The sequence below is a fragment of the Anticarsia gemmatalis genome, chromosome Z (assembly GCF_050436995.1).
Source record: "Anticarsia gemmatalis isolate Benzon Research Colony breed Stoneville strain chromosome Z, ilAntGemm2 primary, whole genome shotgun sequence".
Taxonomy (NCBI): Eukaryota; Metazoa; Arthropoda; class Insecta; order Lepidoptera; family Erebidae; genus Anticarsia; species Anticarsia gemmatalis.
This window is the reverse complement of record NC_134776.1, coordinates 10,819,731-10,839,237: the sequence shown is the minus strand read 5'-3', so window position 1 is coordinate 10,839,237 and position 19,507 is coordinate 10,819,731. Positions and strand designations below refer to the sequence as shown.

General features: G+C 35.3%; 1 protein-coding gene across 2 annotated transcripts in view; it reads right to left on the bottom strand.

The window, feature by feature from the left end:
• The window catches only part of Fkbp14 (peptidyl-prolyl cis-trans isomerase Fkb14), a 40,675-nt gene extending 30,648 nt beyond the window's left edge, over positions 1-10,027 (bottom strand). Inside the window, exon 1 of one of the 2 annotated variants that reach the window (XM_076134420.1) lies at positions 9,747-10,027. In XM_076134420.1, coding sequence (XP_075990535.1) covers positions 9,747-9,934 — 188 coding nt within the window. In that variant the 5' untranslated portion in view covers positions 9,935-10,027. The remainder of the gene's footprint in view (positions 1-9,746) is intronic. The other variant, XM_076134421.1, reaches the window with a different exon arrangement.
• Positions 10,028-19,507: the final 9,480 nt, after the last annotated feature.

Here is a 19,507-nt window from a genome sequence, read left to right as displayed (position 1 = left end):
GGTTTTCTTAGTTATTCAGTCACGGTGAATGTTATCGGTTAGCGTATCGTATTATTACCACAAATAATCAATTCTACAGATCGGCTATTATTACCAAAACTACTATCTAAAAGCTACAATTTACGTTATCAAGTCTAAATGCAAATATATTTACTCAGTATATAAAAGTGAGCAGGGCCATTTCAAATTTCAATCATGCTAAATGCAGTTTATTGAATAACGCCCGTGTTGATGTCCATTACTAAACGATTTCGAGATTTATCCGTGAAGAAGCATACATATTTTTATTAATACACGTAAGCATAGTACGTGTACCAATACAAATATTGTAACAGTTAGTTGCGCCAAATACCAGCTAAAGAATGTATTGAGATTGGTGGCGCATTTGTTATTCTAGTTCGTGTACTGTGCTTTGGGTTTTTGCATCATAACAACTTCCAGTCAGTGATTTATTTTTCAGAGGCTATAACGACTTCATCGCTGCTATAAAGATTATATAGAAATTATCAATCATATTAATAATTCTAAAAGATATCTAATAGAATGGCCTCCAGCTGGGAGTCACGGGCAGTTGATTGTTATCGTCCCGTAACGAATTCGAATTCTGATCACATGGGATTTCTACACTCGAGTATAGCAACATTTTACTATGACTTTAAGGCCACGTCACTGATATTACATTAATCAATCTGCTACTAGGTTATCGAGTGTTCATGAGCACTATAAACTAATCGATTTCACAGTTCTTCAAACTATTACTTTAATTATACTCTAGTGTTATATAACCCACGTGCTGAGTGACTGCGCTATGACACAGAGTGCATGACGTGCCGGGACTTGCCAGTTGCATTCTTAAAGATTTAGATCATTCCTTCGGTGTATGTAACCAAGGAAACATTTAGTTGTAAATGCATAATGAAGAGGAAATTGCAGTATCATAGTATTTGCAACATTTGAAGTATTTTTCAACTAAATTAAAGTTGACGGTATTTACAGACCTCACTGTTTCTCTACTTTCGTGCACTGTTTTAGCTCTACCTTATACCAACAGAGAGAGACATTTACAACTACCACAGTCGTTAAATGCTGCAATACTATGCTGTATTTACAATCACTGACCAGAAAATTCGGATTCTACAGACGAGGACTATAAAAACAAAATGGCGATAGTAATCCTTCCAACTGCAGAATAAAAGAGTTAACACTTGAAACAACGTGCGGTTTTATGTGTTTTCGTTAAAACTATATTTAAATATTTAAGATGTAGAAGAAAAATAAATGTGCTGACACGAGTCGTTTCTTTGCCTCCTGCTCCTTTACGCCCTCTAGGTGCATGCATTCATTTTTTAAATGTTTAGTTTAAAAACAAGAAAATCCCTGTTGAGAATAAACCATCATGTCTCTAAGGAAAATATAAATGGGCAATGTTGTTGTTGTTCTAGAAAACCTGTTTTCCTGTAAGTCCAAAATAATATATTACTACCACAATTAAAATAATTATAGTACGTGGTTGCACATTGATCTTCCATTTAAAATCCAAATCGTCAATCGTCATCAGTCGTGCTCGGGGAGGCGTTTTATTTCAAAACGCACAGTGATTTATATAAAGTTTTGCTCATATAATAAGTAGTGTACACACACGTGTAGTTTGATTATTACGTATATACTTTCTCCGGACGGCAGGTCACAGTCAGAGGCATGGAGCGCGTTTACGATTGTGAAAGTTAACTGTAAGGGACGCACTCGTCTTTATGCCTCATGTAGTGAAATTGTTGCACGTAACAAGTAGACTCAGTGAACGATATAAATAACACGTTTACGGCGTCTTCTGTGCGCGCGTGACCAAAGGGTTTGTCTTTCATTTTGAACCTGTTACGATATGTCCAAATAGAAACCATCCTAAAAAGAAATGGTCTCCATCAAATATACGGATAGTTAACAATATTGAGAATGAGATCGTAAGTCTAATTGCAGTGTTAATTTGTGTGATTACCTACTTCGTTCCAAGTCTTTGTTTCCAAGTCAGTAATAACAAGTTAGGAATACTTCTCATAGTTGGTAAGATAATCACGTTTGGCATAAGTACAATGTGCTAAAAAGACAAAGAACACAAGTTGTTAGGTTATCTTCCTCACTAGCACAGCCGCGAAGTACGACCGCAACTTTTTGTTTCAGACTGTTATTACGAGTTACGCGGGGTGATAAGCAGCTGACAACTTTTAACTTTTTCTTTTGCTCTCACCACAGCGTGGAAGCAATTCTATACAAACACCATTTCACAAAGAAAACGCAGAAAATATGATACACTTTTGGAGCTTCTACCTCCTTCATTTTTATATCAATTCAATTTATATTTTCAATTTTCGATTCCAATTTCTATTTTGCAGGAAATTGAAAATGCATGACCATTTCGTGGGAGGCCAACTAACATTTTCTAGATATTAAAGCTGCGGCAGGTGACTTGAGAAGCCGCAATCGTGACGCTCTATAATTTAAAGGCAGTTTAATAAATTGAGGATATAAAATTATAAAACAAGTCGCAATGGTAGTAGTAGTAGTATTGTCGTTGAGCGACATACCAACGATTTGTTCCCTTTTACTACGTCGGTTAAGTGATTAAGCTGAAATATGGACAACACATGGTTCTTTATGATTTGTTTACATGAATAAATGAGAACTACACAACTTCCAATAAGCCCTAGTTGTTAAAAGACGCAAAGATATTCATTGCTAGTATCTCTTATATATTTTTAAGGCTGGTGAAAGCCTAAAAGGAGAAACACGCAAAGCAAGTGTAATGATTTTAAATAAAACTGAATAGAAAAAGTATTCAGAGAACCTGTCTGTAGCAATTAAACATCTGTACTTACAAATGGACAGCGGTTTTTAAAAGACTTTATTTTTTACTTTGTTAACTGTGTGTCTACTGACTAGGCTTTCAATATAAAGGAATTTCTCAGCTGCCAGTGTCTGTGCAACTGGTTTTGACAATGAATTGAAACTCAAGAACAGTACTTTTTATTTAATTTGCTGTTCATGGACAACCATAATATTTTCCTTTGAAACTTTGTAGTTTGTTGCGGTGTCTTGTTTACTGTTTTTGTTGCACATTTTGTTGGAAATGAACATCTGAAGCTTAGTGTTTTAGAACTTATATTTTAGTTCTGTAAAACCTAACATAGATTGGGTAATCCCGTTACAGAGTATATTGTTATGGTGTAGAACAAAGCTATATTGTATTGTATATTGTATTCTTCATCATCGACGAGTGTTTGTTTGGCTATGTTGTTACTATTAGCCTCTCTTTTTTACCACTCACACCAGGCGGAAATACTTTAGATAATACGTGTTGGTCATATCCGAGTCTGTATTAGATCTTATTGTAATATTTCGTGACTGATAATCTTCTAACTTTCTCTCGCTTTTGAATTACGATATGCTCATGATATCACCGTCAGACTGGCCTTACTTATAAGCCTGCCCACATGAGTGCGATGCACTTAATATGGAAATGCCATATAAGAAAAACTGACTGTTCCTTGTAAACAAATGCAATCGCATCCTGGTTAAAAAATAATGTGCTATAACTTGATGTTAACATTTAAAATATTTTATATGAGGCAAGGCATATATCATTGGTTGGCGAATGGAAATACTTCCATCCTTTTTACTCGGGTTTAAGACTGGATAGAAAATAAAAGAATAGCGTTAGTATTATTGAACAGATAAAATCAAGTGTTTAGAGGTTTACAACAATGTGGTGAGCGGTGGCGAGGTGGTGGCGAGGCGGCGCGCGGCGCGGTGTTTCGGATCAGATAAATATAAATTTGCAGAATCATAATTGCACTTAGTAAAAACCTTGAGAGAACAGAGGCTTTTGTTTCTGTTGCCAACAATGGCATGGACGCAAACGCAATGTATCCCCGGAACAATGCAACGAATACGTTTTAAATAAAGGCCGAAATGTGTTTCACACGTGAATGTAATGAGCGTATTCAACGGAACAAACCGCATCGTTATTACTTACAAATAACTTTATCTGCCTTGCGCACTACCGGGACCGCGAAAAACAATTAAGCTCAATATTTTATTCTTTCGTTTTAAATATTGACATCAGATTGCAATTTAGAAGATGACAGCTAAATTACTCAGTGAATTAGTAAAACTTGTATTGCATAATATATTTATGATATAACGATCTCTTCATTTTAATCTAGCGTCCGCTAACTGAGAGAGCAAAAGAAATTTGCTGGCAGCATTTATTTTTTTCAAGTGCGAGCTTTAATGTGGTAAGGTAGCGCGAAGCAGTGGGGTACTCTCAGTGTGAACTCTGGCAGAATGTGAGATCTAAACATGGCACTCGTGATCTACGGAGAGATTGGATGTAAGCTCGTCGTCGACAAGCGCCGTAATTAACCTTTACAGCCAGTTCGAGTGCAGGTTATCCTTGATACATGCATGAGCTGACAAGTGCCAACTAAACAAACTATTGTTGCGTGTGACAAAATATACTCAACGCTATTAAAATACTTCTTACATTGTTTTGTGACTTGTCATTTCAGATCGCCTAATTCTTGGCATATGTTTTACAACCTAAGTTATCAAAGTCAAATTATTTTATGTAACACTCAATTGGACCAAAACCATCTCTACAGATTTTATTCGTTAAAATTTGATTTTTAATCACTAGGCGAACAATGTGACTGACAGGTGTCCTATTCCTGCGGGCAGAGCGAGTGCTAGCTAGTTTTATAAAACACAATTTGTGGGAAGAATGTATGTATGCTCACGTCTCGCAATCTAAGCCCCATTTCAATCCCCAACATCGGCACATAACGAGCGGGCACATCCTAGAATGAATTTCGCTAAGTTTGAAATGAATGCAAAATTTCCATTTCTGGTAAGAGAGATTTAGTTGGTCTATTCGTGTTTACTTAATTAATTACTCGGACCGTTTTCGACATCCTCTCCACATTCGAAACTTAATTTTCTTTTGGGCGATTGAAAGTTTTCCATTAAATTTCTGTTCGGTGCGCCGAGGCGGCGATGCGATGGGTCAACACAAATACAAAGTAATCAAAATTATTAATGAAACCGCGGGAGAACCGCGGGGACGTAGGTTTTGCTTATTGTTTCATACATTGAAGTGCTTGTGCTGATATATGCTGAGCACTCGATAATTTTCATGGTTTTCCAACACTGTATATAATTATACCAGTTGATAGAAATATATATCGATCAGTCTCCTGGCACGTTCAATTAGTCACTTAAACGACAATCAATTATTTAACAATTCATATACTTATTATGATGCTTTAGTGAAAAAAACAATTTGGATTCGACAAACAGAAGTATCGTTGATGAGTACGACGCCTACGCATGCAGTTATTTGCTAATTAATTATGTGGTAAATATGTGTATTGTGTACTCGACAATAAACTAAACTGCACAGCCGCAAAAGATAAATACGAAAGTAGAGCAAATAATAATGCTCACATGGTAATATGTATTGACAAATTGTATCAGTCAGGTACTGTTTAATATATGCTTGAACACTTAATGTTAAAAGTTTACATCAAACCCCATTATTTTAGTGTGGGTGTATTAAGAGCCAACATTAATTTATTAAATTGTCACATATTTATTAAACAAACCGAATTTATTGAATGAAAGTTGCCATTATGCATACAAGTGTTATTTATAACTGAATATATTTCAATACTTTTGACAAACATACAAATATTATATAAGATAATGACAGAAAAATCTCAACAAATGTGTTTTTGACGTTTTATATTGATCTCGAGCTAACTCTAGAAGATGATGACTGGCCTCAGAATAAATACACATTGTAAACACAGTTTGTAGTATCGCAGCAGATATGAAGCGCCATCATAATCCCCATTATTAAGTGTAACGTGTTTCGCCACTTGTAATGGCGGCCCATTACCTCGGATAGATGTTTACCTCAGCGTCTAATAGCGTTAGTACTGCACCTACACCAAACTTGTACTCCTGAATGGTACAACTTAAATTGCACCCTAACCGTGCTACCTACATGATAGCGAGTAGCTTTATATATTCTCAAAACAAACTCTAGCATTTAATATAAACCAGTTGAAATATTAAATATGCTTGCAATGTGTGCATAAGTATGATACTAATCGCATGTAATTGCAGACAAATCCGCTTTTCTTCTTCAACATTCCCTGAAATATTGCTTGTGAAAAGCTTTAATAGCGCTTTCTGACTAGACGTTTTCAAGAGCAGGCCAAGTAGGGCTTTTACGTTGTAGAAACTTCCGTGTTTCGTAGTATAATTATAAGAATTTATAACGAAATATTGTAAATAGATTTCCAAGGAATAAGCTGATGCTTTTTATAATTTTATGTTCTCATTCTTTTCTCTAGTACCTTCATAATAAATATACAATATTATTATACTAGGATGGATGTATAGATGTGACACTGTATAATTGAAGACAGCATAATTTGTTACAGCACGTTATGTGCGATATGTCTATTAACGTCTTGTGTACACAAATATGTTCATTACATCACAAAATCACAATACAATTATTTAGACCTATACAGTACACAATAGCAAGCAAAATTTCGTAATATTTCCACCTGTTCAAACAATAATTTATCGAAAAAGTCAGATTTCGTCACATTTCCACCTGTACAAACGATCGTAATGAAATGAGGTACGTACTATAAAGAGAGTTTTGCGTAAACAGAATACAATACAGTTTTCTCGTAAATATGGCGAGATTAATGCTCTTTGCGATAACACCATTGTTTTAGATAATCACATGCACTTTCTCTCGTAACGGTGTCAAGTAGAACCCTCGGAGACTTGCAATCGCTCATATTAGCATGTGCGTAACTGACGTAAACACTTTATGAATTTATAGAACAAGGGGCCTGCAAGAGAGAAGCCATGGGCGTTACATGGCTCACCCCCGTGACATTACAAAATTAAAAAACAATTAAAAAGTTAGGAAGCGGTCGACACTCTCAGACCACCAGAACACGGTCCTCCATATTGTATGATAATCTGAGAGAAAGTCTAACTTTTTACTGAACTTTGCTTCTACAATACCCGTACAGAAATAAATTACAGACTCGCTCACTAGAATATCTTTATTAGATTACACTATAAAACACGAAGACACTAAATTGAAATATACAGACTATTTCGACATTTTATAATAAGTTGTTGTGCATAAAAGCCTCGGCGATCACGTAACAAATAAGAAAGCTTAAAATAATTAACTTTATACTGTATTAATAACATAGATGTTCATTATATTTCATATAATGACAGCTTAATAGCTCGGCCGATAGTTATGGGGATATTTGCCAATATTTGTAAATAGCACATAAACATTTACGACACAAACATTTAATAACAGCTAATTGACGAAACTATTTTTTATTCTTGGAAGTGAAACTAAAATATCGATTTCCACCTGAATGCCAGAAACGGGTAGCAGCAACGGAAAACCGCAGGTATTTCCGCAGGACGGAGTCTTACTTTCCACTGAGTATAATTGAAATAAGTAAAATCTTTACATGAAACGCGAATAAGTTAACAATGTAATATAATTAAACGGTAAATTTTACACGCACACCCATAAACGGTAATAACAAAAGTTTCTCCGTGTGTTTATGAAACAAGCCCAAGTTTTGTTAGTTAATCACAGCCTACGCCTGAATTTCGCATTCGTACGCAATATCTGAGTACGTGTAGTGCGAGTGTGAAGCACATTTAACGTTCAGCGCCTCCTTGCCACCGCGAGCCACGGCGCGCCACCACGCGCCTTCGTCCGACTCCTTACAAGTAACAAAGAGAAATTACCATCATCGGCCACCTTCACAGATACAACGCTGGATGTAGGAATACAAACCGCAGACGCACTATAATTAACAAGTTAACAAGCTTCTACCAACAAAAATTAAGTAGGACTCTAAGATAGGATTTTTTAAGAAAACAGTTCTTGTGTATGTTGTGGTGGCTTATTTCCATATTTTTATTAAGGTTATTGTGTTTATTAAGGTTTAGTGCGCTGCCGCGGAAAAATAACAACAGTTGTATTCTAGACATCAGGTTTAATTATGTACCTACTCAAATGTGTCGTATACTTTACCAGCTTATTATGATATACGCGTATAATGATATACCTAGCTGACAAACATGCGACATGTAAACGGTTCGTAATAGACCATCAACGATATCATTTTACTGCACTAACATTTCTAGTTCCATTAATCCTAATCGGAATCCTAAAGGATTAATTTGCTGTTTCAATCCCATTAAAAGCTTACTGCATTTTGAAACCCGTGTACCGAACGTTGAGGTATTTCGAATGATTTTCAATGGGCTTCAATAACATGATAATATTTCACCAGCAATTCATGAACTATTTGCATAACTTCACAGAATAAAAAATACCAGCAATATTTTTTCAAAGGATATTGGGCTAATATCTGTGGGCTAAATTTAACCAACCATACGAAGTAGATAGTATACGAAAAGATATATTTGTAAAAATAAATTATTCTTTTTAGACCTCCTGAAATAGGTTATCCATAGAGATAATGTTGATAACTGGTACCAAACCTAGGAGCAAAGGTAAGTCGACGTGAAGCAATCGTTTGCGGAATGCTCAGAAATACCCTGTTTCTTTTAAAGAAGGGAAATTACGTGGGTTTCTGTAAAACATGTATGTATTTTAAGATGAGTTTTGTACATCATAAAAGAAAATTTCCTTTTTCGTCAGAAGTAACTTTTTAAAACTCTATACGTTTTCGTTTTTATTTAGTTTCTCGTAGTACCCACCTGCATTCTGAGAGGGTGATTTTATGTTGTTATATAATAAAAATAAAATTCTAATAATATCCCTGTTAGTTTTTACTTTTATTACAACGTTGGCGTGGAAGCATTTTAAACAAAAAGCTGTTATATACGCATTAAGATGATTTTTTTATTAATATAAATTTTGCAGCCCTGTTATGGAAATCATTTTATGCACATAAATATAAGTTAAGGTATGTATATCATGTACATACTATTTTGTGAGATCTGTTGTAACAGGAGAATTTAGCAATTACATTTTATTTTATAGTTCCTAGATCAATCAAATTTATAAATTAGTTTACAAATTTAAACCGGAGAAGAAACAGATACCGGAAATTTTTTTTTTACCGAATCTTAATATTATTCAAAAATTAATGTAAGTAATCTAGAAAGTCATTTAGAAAATAAATCTTCGGTACCCATCTATATTTTATGGACAAAATATTAAAGTTTAGAACAAAAAACCCATTAAATGTTCATGATAATGGGAAATATCGGCTTCGTAACAGCTTTATTCGTGTAATGGGTAAGTAAGGCGCTTGGTTAAGTTTTTCTTACGTATTTACAGGTCATCGGACTGATGACGGTTCACAATCGTACATTAGATTCTAAGCGGAACCGGTGGCCCGGTGCCCGGTGAAACCTACTTTGTAATCGACATTTTCAATTAACAAAAAGGAAATACGGTGTTATTGGTGTTATCAATTATATTAACGTACAGTTCTGCCGATTACAACGGAACATGTGAAGGTACAGATAAAGAACCTAGCTCAATCTAATTGGATAATATTATTAATACTAATGACAGAGTCACGGAAACTGCGTCTTGTTGAATATAACTTGTCGACACGGCGCAAAACAATCGCGTAAAAATTGTCACTTACCTGGAGTCAAACTTGTGGCCATCGTCTAGGGTACCGGTGTAGTGCATGGTGAGCATGTCGCCGTGCTTGGACTTCACGCTGCATTCTTCTGGGACGCTCACCACGTCGACCTTCAGTTCTGTGACATCGGAGCCCGCGAACGTAGCACCGGCTAAGGCTAATACCGCAAGTACGCAGCGCATCGTCATGGCTAACTTACGAAAAGTTATATCGAATCAGAGAGTGAAAGTGCGTGCGCTATCGTCTGCGACCGGTGTACAACTGAGCGCAGAACGGGTTACGACAACTTGGAATTTGTACGAAGTTTGGTGTTTGCCGCTAGCTCGCTACTGTGAAGTAAGCGATCATCTATCTCGCTCCACCGCCTACTATGTGTCATAGGAAAATGAGATAGACGTAGTTTTATCAGGCCTCTGAGTTGGGTGACGCGTCGCCTCATCGTTCTTGCCAAGCAAGCGATGACGTGATCCTTATTCGCGCCGTGTACCACTTTTACCAAAAACTTGCCAACTTATGAAAACAATTTTTAATAAATTATTACATTAAAATGGCACAAGGGGGATGATTTCTTGAGCAGATTCGACTTGTTGTTTGTTTATTCCCTAAACACCAACCGGCTTTACACAGTTACTTTTAATTTATTTCGCTAAGATGTTGCCATATTACTTAATGATAGAAATAATGTCAATTTTAAATTACTAGGTCATTGTTATGGCGATAGTGTTTGATTATAACTGTTGTATCGTTTTGCCTTAACTTCGCGAGTCTTGTTAGCTATATATAAAACACAATTGATTCACCTTTGTCATTAATAAAATGTAATCCAGGTCAAGAAATCACTGTCGTACTGGCCACGAGTGACGTTATTAACACTATAGTTACTTTAACAGCCACTTCGAGTACGCGCTACACCGATTCTTTTTCATAATACAATTTTCGTGTTATCTTAAGGAACATTAACTTCAAATAAAATCTAACTGTTCTTTTCAATGTTAAGATATGCACACTATGGACCGTGTATGCGCTATTAAAAAGTAATTACTAGTAATGAAGTAGTCCGGCAGTTAGTAACAAACACGTATTATTAGCTTACCGTTTTCTTCAAAACAGTATAAGAATATAATAATATCTAGAAGTCAAATATTACCAGTTATTACTTTAAAATAATATACAAGTGCGTCACACGACTTAGGGCCGGTTTCACACCTTATGGATAAAAGAAGAGAGCCTATCTGTTAGATAAAGTGACAGGAAAAGAACGAAAATAAAACAATGTCAAAATTCCGCCGAATAAGCTAACTAATACTTATTCTTTAGTTAGTGCTTTAGCTTTTTCAATTTGAAATTGATTTTTTGATTTTTCAAATTGACCGGACTGGTTGACAAATAAGTCTACGTACGTACTTACATGTATTTTGTTAAACAATTTGCTATATAGGACTATCAAAATAAGGTTTTTCTCGTTATTATTTTATTTCTGTAAGTATTACCAAACTATTAATACCTATAGGTTTTTATATAGTACACAATATTATTTGGTGGCGTGTTTGGCAGCGAAGCGATTGGACCGGGGATGTCAGTGTCACGATGTCAGAAGCAAGTGGCCAGTGTCAGGTTGAGTGTCACCCTCTGCGCTTTTCAGCGCTGTTGAATAAATTCTACTGTTTTTTCCATTATTGCCCGTGTTTTAAAGAAATGTAGGTCATTCGTTCAACATCAAGTGTTGAAGACAGGGAAATTGGTTTTTATTAAGAACTGACTGTTAAAAATAGACGGGCTAACTTTTATTTATATGCTTTGATATAATGTTTTCGTTATTCATCGCCCTTAATTGAATGAGATTTAACACAGTAACGCACAACACTCGGACACTTCAAATGCGAATCTTGTACTCCTAAATGCAATAAAATAAGTATTTCAAACACAATATTGATTTTTTTTTAATTTTAATAGTGCTCTCGTACACTGCATTTTGTCTATTACAAGATTGTTGATAGTTTATCAGCTATTTCTGTGATTTTTATGGTCGGAGCTATATGGTATCAATAAACGTCAAAACGTTACAAATGGTGATAAGATACCGCACTCGTTATTTATAACCATAGATGTTAATAATATTTTGAACAAACTAACGTCCGGTTTTTATCAAACTAGCCACTAAAACATTAGGCTAGCAGTGTGTCATTAAAAAATGGTAATTCCCTTACAAATAAGTCAGTGTTTAAGTCTTTCATATTTGCTTCAAATGGGCAAGGGTTAAAAAGACAATCAGACATAGGCTATTAAAAAAAATCACGTACGTAGTAAGGAACAGCATTAATTTAGAATATATTCGGTCACTTGTAAGTATAGCGAGCTGACTTATTAGAGGCACATAAAATATAGGATATTACTAAGTATCTACAAATTTTAAAAGAACTCGTGAATTTAAAGAAAAGTGTAAAATTAAAAGAAATCTTCATTGTCCATATAACAGATTGATTAAAGACAATTGCTGTGCGTGTACTTGAATCATCGCTTCATTCTAATGCGCTGTTTATAAAATAAATTAGATTTGTATACAGCTTGCTAGTTTGTTTGATTTAAAGCATTCCTGAATGGTAATATAATTATACTATATTGGCGGAATAGTTTTAAAATCATAGTAATGATTAATATATATCTATTTGGGTTTAGTTGTGGCTAATAATGCACCCTGCACACTAACATTAATGAATAGCCACTAAAGTCCGGAGCCATTTATACATCTGTTGTGAGCAGTCTGCATGTAGGTTTTACAGTGATTAAAACTACTAGCTATTTGTTCGATATGGACATCGAACACAAAATATCTGGTTACAAGCCATCCGCCTTTTCTGTTTCGCTAATCACGTCGTCAAATAATGCCAAGATACGAGATAGTGGAAAATTTGATTTAAAGAATGCTAATTATAAAGGTTCTAGAATTAATTTGTTTGCATTGAGTCATTCCCACCACCGCTTTACCGGCATCGCTGCGACCAGTGTTCATAAAATCAAGTAAAGTCAGTTGGCTCACTCTTGATAAAATTATGTACGTAGTATGCGATGCAATAGGAAGTGGGGTTGCTTATTCGATTAGTGCGTGTTTTTTCCTGGGCGAACAGTAGCCGTATCCGCAGCTAATCCTCTCGCGAGCGCGGTTTGGTGCGTCGCATGAATTGTTTACAATTTTATATCCCGTGGTGCCTCGGGTAACACCGACGCGCCGTGTGAACTTTACCTAACAAGTTTTCTCTTGACCGTATGCCACGCGTATCACTCGAATGCACTGGAAAACTTTAGTTTTTCAGTTTTTCACCGCACCGCTAAAGAAAAGAGTAAAATGTTACAAACAAATTCATCGCGGCTGTACAACGTCGTTTAACATTATTTATTTTTATTACAAACGTAGATGCTCAAAAGTTTTGCTCATAGATATTTTTTGTATTGCTCACTGAACCGGATTTGGTATACTGTATATCTATTATGTATAGAAACGAAATTTCCAGAGCGACGTTTACTAAATTAAACGTATATATGAGGGTGTGTGAATTTATCAAGAATATATCTACTATCTGAAGAAATGTGCCGATAGATAATAAAATGTTTGTAGCGCCTACAGCTGTTATTGTTCAAACACGTTCTAATGTGTAAAGAGTAAACGTTTTTTTAGGCACTATGTCGATAAGCGTTAATATTTAAGCGCTATAATATCTTAAACTATTTACTTGTGACTTTCCAAGGGACACTGCTACAAATGGTCATTTATACAAAAGTAATTTGACTATTTTCCGAAGCAGCCATGCATTTATTTCGCAGATAATCAGATAATTTAAATACCCACTCTAATTTAGAAATTATTAAAGTGCGCGCTTAGTTACCTTCCATTTAAAATTATGCCAAAAGAAATCTAACAAGGTATCTATTTCGGACGAATAAAGAACAAAACAGAATTAGGTATAAGGGGCTGTCTGATAAAATAAATAAGTAATCTAGACAGTAACAGCACTGAGGCTCGACTTGGTCTGTTTTGAAGGCAACAGCACGTAGCTGGATGCACGTAGACTCGGCGAAAGTAGGCCACCTCGGCTCATGAGCGAACAGTTCGGCGGGGAATTGTCATAATGACCAGCTAAATGCCAATAATGTCCACTTTAGTGCACGGAACTACTGCTTCACTCAATTAGTCGATTCTTACCAAGGAAGATTATTTTATGGGATCATATTTAAGATCAGGCAGCAATTTGTTCTTCATAATGTTCTTAAATAAAATATGAATGGTAATTTGTAATGGAAGAAATTCCATTGCATTTGAAACGAATTCTAAATTCGGTCGGATTGGTTTTTGTTAGATCTCTATCACACCTCAGCATGTAAAAAACGCGATAATGTGAAATAACTACAATTTGTAATGACTTATTTTATTGTCGGTTCGCTTTCTGTTCCAGACTCTTCTTAAGTTTCCATAGTTTTATCTGCCATCACATACATAACTAACATACATACTAACTGCAGTCAAACAATATCTCGGCTTAAAAAGGAAAAGCTAATGATTTCCTAACATGCAAGACTACAAGTCTTCAATTTCCAGCGCCATATTAACCTGAAACTTGACTAGTGTTCCCGTCTAATTTGCCTGTTATTGTGCAATTTGTGAATAAATAACCTCTGTTCTGTGTTATCATGAGAGGTAGTGGCATTTTATATCATTAGTGATAACAAAGAAACGTCGGGATGTATGAAGATCGGTTTACAAAGTAACGCTACTGTTTACGTTTGTTTGGTTTTAATGGTTCATCACCTTTCATCTTTGTAGATATATTATCGAATCGACTGTCTTTTCGGTCATAGCATTTGGCCTCAAGCAGGTTCAAGTGTAAAATTTGTTGAACGGAGATTATATTGGAAACCCTTGTTTTCGGGTTATTTGAGTAAGAATAACTTTGCTGGATTTGTTTTTCCACGGCAAGTAGCTGGTTTTTATTCGGTACTTTCACATTTCATCTATTTAAAACATCAAAATCGAAGTTTACCAGTAACTCGATTCTCGAGTACCTACTATTGGCTACCGACAACTGGCTAGCTATCGAGAAATATTACACGAAAATCTTTTTAGCGCCTCTCGCCGTAAGAACTATTTTGGCAGTACCTACCTACATTTTAAATGTCATACTCCTGATACTCGAAAGTACCGACTACGAGGCTACGAGAGAATAACGTTACTGAAAAGCAAGCCAACAAACAGACTTTTGCATTTGTAATTTAAAATACTAAAAATATACCTAAAGAGCAACAAAATGTACAAAGATCTGTAGTCAGCTCGTTACCGAGGAACTGGGTAATCTGTCCTGAAATGTCAAGTAATCCTAGGTAAAATGCACGATCTCGTTAGTTCCCGTGTACTATTAGTGAATAGTACGCCTCTCCACTTCCAAGAAGCATCTTTTAATTTCTTACAAATGCAGCAGTGTACAACGATATGACAATTTTATGAACGAGAATATCACTAGACTAACTGTACAGATCCTAACATTATACTTACATTACGGATATTACGATATCTTCTTAAAAGGCTTTCCCCCCGCTTTTCTAGAAAAAGTGTATTTCAACTTAACTGGCTTCTCGTCTGCTTAGCTATCTTGCATCTAAATTAAATAACAAGCATCCAACCATGAATTAATATAATTAATTTAGTTACAAAATACTAAAATGTGATGCAAATACAAGAGTTACTCATATGGCTTAATTGAATGTTTTAAAACGTTTTCATATACCCGTTAATTCAAACCATTTGTAAAGACACATATGATTAATTTTGTCACGCCATATCTAGAATCTTGTAAGAAGTCTATTAAGAACTATGCGTTCATTTTTTGTCTGGATGACTACTCATATAGCGCATTACGAAAGGACTTTAATGGGCGGTGCAAAATATATAACAATGAGTACAGAAAAAGTTAATTTTCTTATACAGTTAAAAACGTGTATCATTCGCATCAATTGGCGACGCATTTTCGATAAGAAGTCACAGGTCACAGCAATGCACTTGGTAACATCGGAACGTCCGAAACTTTATCAAAACCTACCTATTCGATACAAACAAGTTATGTAAAAGAGAGAGAGACCTTCGTATTTTACTGATAACAAAACACGTATGCATGAAGCAAATATTATCCGATTTACACTCAATTAGCAAAGCAAAGGTTGGACGTTTAATAATCTTAACGTGAATTTGTGGCGTTTGTGCCTACGGACATGTTGAGCATTAGGCACTCAATACTTCGTCACGCAAATGCAGTGTCTATCAGTGCTTTGTGAAGCACAACACCTAATGGCCTGGTTATGCTTCGACTACAACCATATCAAATATACGAGCACGTTTTCAAGGGAGTTTCACTGTCTATTTTGAAGTGCATTCTTAGTTCGCGCATGCCGAAGTATATTTATTGCATAGGCTAAAGTTATTTCGTTCGTTAAACATTGACGATCTAATGTAGGTACAGAATAGTCAAAATTAATGTCTCCTTTATATACAAGCTTTTAGGTACTAAAGAATAATTAATGTCCATGATTTTCCATGTATATTTTATTATGTAAGTTTGTAATTTTGTCTATTGCTACATGAGAATATTAGATTTAGTGTTTTTATACTTTACATAGTCGTTACTACCACCATTGTACAAATGACCCGCATACAAAACCCATTCCGATTATGTCAGTCTTGTATCTTTTAAAACTGTCTACTTTTATCAGGTAACCTAAAATGATCTCGCTCATGCAACTTCGGGCTCTACCTTCCGGCTAGACTGTAAATAAACTAACTCTAAGATGGAAAATCGCGAGTCAATGTTTGACCTACATCGAGAAATCTGTGTTTGTCAATCAAAGTTTTGTTATGTTTAACTTTGTCTACAACACTTCGAATAGTACAAATAGAAAAGCAAACTACATAGCTTAAAAAAGGGTTTGATGCATGCTAAATGTTCTGCAAAATTGTGTATTGTGAATATCGTCCCGAAACGTTCTTGTCAATTTAGCATTTGATGTTGCTAACCGAAATTATGTTGACGAATTTATTTATTTCGTACTTACATTTATAGTTCATTGAACTTTGGAATCTTCAAATAATGTTACGGTGCAGAATTACGGTCTCGAATTGCATATTTAATGTAGATCCACTTATTGCATTAGACAAATATTTTAAGGTAAGCAGTATCCAATTCGCATAAAGAGTGTTTATTTTTCTTCACTGCGTTAATGTATTAAAGTTATTGTCATTCCTTTTACTTCGTATCTTCTATTGCAATCCCGTATGTGGACATGCACATGACTATTTACATGATTATGTAAAATAATGAAAATTTACCTTATTTTTATTACATCAAACTTATTATGCTTTAAATATTATAGTAATAAACAGATTACATTAAATTAAGTAGAAAATCACATGCAGCTCCAGAAACCTACCTAGTCGTGGCGAATGCAATTTTTGGTGGGTAAATAAATAAGTAGGCTATAATATACCTACTTATTTATTTATAGAATAATTTTACATAAAGTCGTATAATATGTGTGCAGATCACCCGCTGCATTTAAAGTTTTAGGATGAAGTAAGCTATAAAAACGTGTTTACTCCCGAAAGATAGGTATAGCATAATATCTGGTACTAGTTTTTAGTGCCTTTAATACTCAACGAGTTGTTATTGATCTGAATTATCATAGGTTACGCAGGACCAATCTCAGGCGTTCCTAAATGGATAATTAAATGTTAAAAGCGTTCGTAGGTTTCGGAGTTAACATAAATTGACGAAGAAGTTTGTCTTATCAATTTCAAATATTCAATTACGTTGAGTTTAAATAAAAAATAATGATCAAACACGGGCATAAAGTGCTATTGTTTCAGCAGATGGGGACGGAGGTGGTGATGAAAGCGTTATATAAAATAAAGCCGTGCCCAAAGACTAATATTTGAATAATAGAGGAACCGTCGCGTCCGCTCAGGCTGCCACTTGCATCTAGGGACGCGGACACATAGTGACGAGCGATAGATAACTCCTAAGTAAGGGATATACAGCTATTTCATCGATGATTTCAGAGTTCCCAATAATATAATGTATCAGCTACGTGTGTGAGAGGATAGTCGTATGTAAAAGTTTAACGTAGTTGCCATAAATAAAATGTGTTTTTTAAAGTTTGCTTTAAAATTTCCTTAGTGTTTTACGGACCTAAACATTTAACTGGTAATCCGGTTGTGGAATTAATAGGCGGAGAATTACGTCGATATGATATCTTACAAGTAATACAATAAGACATAAACTAATTTGCGTTACAAACCACTAATAGAAAATCAAGAAATCGCTCCGCGAACTCGCGCACAGCACCCTGCACCCATTCTAAAAGCCCGTCCATGAAATTACAGCCACTAACGCCTCCCCCACTTATAACAGAACTTTTATGGAATCGTAAATTGTTTAGAAGTGGGTTGTGTTAGCTGTCTCCAGCGTCTCCGAACGCTAGGACACCTAAATTTTGTGGAAACTTCCTTCATTGCGCCGACAGTGCGCTGAAACTGTTTCTGTGAGGAACGAGTGGCGAGCTCGGAACGTATCATTACCGGGTGCACGATATCTTTCCTAACATGATTTTTATTGTACCTTTGCCGTGTCTAGCCTACTGATGCATTAGAAAACAGCTTATTGATGTTATTTGTGTGCTTGGAGGTAACAATATGTCAATGTAGTAGGCTACCATTTTTGACGATATAATTAATTATCTGTTAAGAATAATTTTAACATATAGTCAACATATAGTAATAACATATAGTCAACCTGATGGTGTATTATCAGTTTCAGTTAGAGCTCTAGGACATACCACTTTGAGAGATTCTGCATCAGTATTTTCGAGACATAAATCAGGTAAAAATAGATTTTAGTAACTATTTATATTATACTACTTACCTACGCATATTTAATCTCTCCGCTCAACAGGAAACAGATTTCCTTAGCAAGCGGTAAAACAAGCAAAACTCTGAAGGTGAAAAATATTCAGTTATAATCATGTTACTATGCGGAGTGAAGTGACTGACAGCTGATGTTTGGGGAACCTGAGACGAGCTTAATTCGTCTTGAGACAGACAGACGGGTACCTACCACCTGTAGTCGTGCGAGACGCCAAATATTGCCCAAGTGCGTAATACGTATGAAATGAGGGATTCCGTAGTATTAGGGCTCCCAGTGCATATTAAACTTTGCTACAAATAAACGCAGATTGGCGAAAGATTGTGGCTTTTGGACATGCTAACTTTTAACAAGGAATGTTTTCTGAGGAATTTTAGTATTTAATGAGGGTATGAAGGTCTTGTAATAAAAATAAATAATCACACGGAGATATAGTGCGGCTTGATTTCGTTGATGCAAACCCATACCCCTAATAAACGGAATCAAATGTTAATAGGTAATCCATTGTAAAGGAGAACCATAATCGTTGTAAGGTAATGAATCATTTTCTGCTTTTTAAAACAACGGAGATATTCTCCAGGGGTCGAAATTTATTTTTTTCAGTGGTATAGTATTAGTTTTAAAAGTAAAGTTAAAGACAAATTAGTTGAACAGTGTTTTATAAAACCAACGACAACTCGGGAGATACATATTTATGCTACGACTTACTTACAACAATGAGATTTTTCATCGATATAAGTATTCCATATGAGTATTTACACAAAATATTTCCGCTTCGTGATTTTTTAATGGCTTGTATGCAGT